Source organism: Sander lucioperca, chromosome 12 (assembly GCF_008315115.2).
Source record: "Sander lucioperca isolate FBNREF2018 chromosome 12, SLUC_FBN_1.2, whole genome shotgun sequence".
In the NCBI taxonomy this organism is placed as follows: Eukaryota; Metazoa; Chordata; class Actinopteri; order Perciformes; family Percidae; genus Sander; species Sander lucioperca.
The window spans coordinates 22,430,054-22,432,553 of record NC_050184.1 but is presented as its reverse complement, the minus strand read 5'-3'; the positions used below and the strand labels follow the sequence as shown (position 1 = coordinate 22,432,553).

Sequence of the window (2,500 nt, the reverse complement as noted above, 5' to 3'; positions counted from 1 at the left end):
AACTTCAGAAATTAAAGGGAACACAGACTGAGACTGACTAAAGTTTTGAACCCTTCTGATTGGTTCCTGACTGGTTGACTGGTTAACTATATCCTGACTGTTTCCTGACTGGTTTGTGGACTGGCAGAGATGGAGAAGCACGGCCTGCCCTCCTCCTGTTCTCTGGTTCTCCTGGAGGAGACCAGGAAGACCCCGCTGCTCCTGTCCAACGGCAGCGGCGGCAACGGTTACTCCCCCGCGGCCGCTAACGGCAGCCTCGTCCCGCTGACGGCGGACGGTGCTTGCGATGGACCGGAGAAGAAAGCGGTTGCCGTGGTGACGGGGCCTGGGCCGGGGTACCAGGAACGGGAGACGTGGACGAGGCAGATGGACTTCATGATGTCCTGCGTGGGATTCGCTGTCGGACTCGGAAACGTGTGGAGGTTCCCGTACCTGTGCTACAAGAACGGAGGAGGTGAGTCGGCTCAATGCATTGACATGAATGGGTTTGTAGGATATTAGGGATGCACCGAATCCAGATTTTTGGAGTTCGGCCGAATACCTAATCCACTGGTTAAGATTCTGCTGAATCCTCGTCCCATCCTCAGTCCATGAACTCAGTAACACATTAATGAAGTAAACAGTGACTGTCCTTCCTTTGCCGTACCTGAAGTTGCTGCATTTTGGCTGCTGTCTGTAGATTCCTTCATGCACAACTCGTATTCTTTCGGATGTATAGCGGTGATGTTGTGTATAGTTTAGGGTCCTCGCCACCACCAGACTAATCAGCATTGCAGATTGAACATGTAGCTGGACTTGAATGGCCTTCTTTTGACTGAAAGTTCTGCCAAACTACACTTTTTCTGCTCACCAGTTCCATTTCCACTTCCTCACAGCCTACTGCATTAAACGCTCCACCTACGTAAACACCTTCCCGTAATCAACGGCGCCGTCATTACGGCGACCAGCGTAGCGCGCAGAGTGCAAGCGTAGGGTTCGGTTCACTGGGAAAAAATTCTAAGGTTCGGCAGAAACCCAACCCCGTCAAAAAGCCCAATATTCAGCCGAATCTGAATCCTGGATTCGGTGCATCACTAGTTTGAACGATATTAAATTAATGTATGCACACTAGTTCGTATGATATCCTACAAAATGAGGTCTGTGAGCTTTTGAGCTGTGAGCAGCGGCCTTTGGTAGTTGAGTTTAGCAGACATAAAGTGACGACAGTTACGTTTAGGCATCAAAACGACTAGTTAAGATTAGGAAAAAGATTGTGGGTTGGGTTCAAAAGGGCCGATGCAACCGGAGTTTAACGTAAACACAAAGAAAGTGGAAAGTGAGGGACATCCACAGTGGTGTCGTCTGATGTATTCTAGTGGGTATACTGCACTGTATATTGGCCAGAATCTTCCTTTGGGGATTTTGAGCGCCAAAGACTTAATTTCCTGCATTCAGATACACTTTTATGCACCAATTTACGGTGGAAATACCTTTTATTTAGCCTATGTGAAGAAAAAAAACACAGATGACAATTCAAAATATATCAAAAATATAATAGAAAGTATGTTGTTGTGGGTCATTTAGCATTTTTAAGTGGGTATATGGAAATCCTGGAGCTTTCTTAGTGGGTATACTGCATATACCTGCATATAGAATAGAATAGCATGCCATTCATTGTCATTATACACATACATGTACACATGTACACATGTACACATATGCACATACGTACAACGAGATTAAAAGCAACTCCTTTCCAGTGTCAACAATGTAATAAAGTTAGTGCAAAAGAATAAAAAGGGCGAAGGAGGAGGGTACGGGGTAAGGGGTAAGGTGCACAGTTCTGAGACGCTACATACATACAGTATCTCACAAAAGTGAGTACACCCCTCACATTTTAGTAAATATTTCATTATATCTTTTAATGGGACAACACTGAAGAAATTACACTTTGCTCCAATGTAAAGTATGAAGTGTACAGCTTGTATAACAGAGTAAATGTGCTGTCCCCTCAAAATAACTCAACACACAGCCATTAATGTCTAAACCGCTGGCAACTAAAGTCAGTACACCCCTATGTTAAATTCCCATAGAGGCAGGCAGACTTTTATTTTGAAAGGCCAGTTATTTCATGGATCCAGGATACTATGCATCCTGATAAAGTTCCCTTGGCCTTTGGAGTTAAAATAGGTATATGGGTATGTGGGTGATGTGGGGGTATGGTGAAGGGTATGTGATGGTGTGGGGCTATTTTAATTCCAAAGGCCAAGGGAACTTTATCAGGATGCATAGTATCCTGGATCCATGAAATAACTGGCCTTTCAAAATAAAAGTCTGCCTGCCTCTATGGGAATTTAACATAGGGGTGTACTCACTTTAGTTGCCAGCAGTTTATTAATGGCTGTGTGTTGAGTTATTTTGAGGGGCAGCACATTTACTCTGTTATACAAGCTGTACACTTCATACTTTACATTGGAGCAAAGTGTAATTTCTTCAGTGTTGTCCCATTAAAAGATAAAAT

At 44.2% G+C, this 2,500-nt stretch overlaps 1 protein-coding gene across 1 annotated transcript in view; it reads left to right on the top strand.

Moving 5' to 3' along the window:
- Window positions 1-2,500, top strand: part of slc6a8 (solute carrier family 6 member 8) — a 53,632-nt gene that overhangs the window by 1,324 nt on the left and 49,808 nt on the right. Inside the window, exon 1 of the mRNA XM_031293093.2 lies at window positions 1-454. This exon is cut by the window's left edge and continues 1,324 nt beyond it. Coding sequence (XP_031148953.1) covers window positions 130-454 — 325 coding nt within the window. The 5' untranslated portion in view covers window positions 1-129. The remainder of the gene's footprint in view (window positions 455-2,500) is intronic.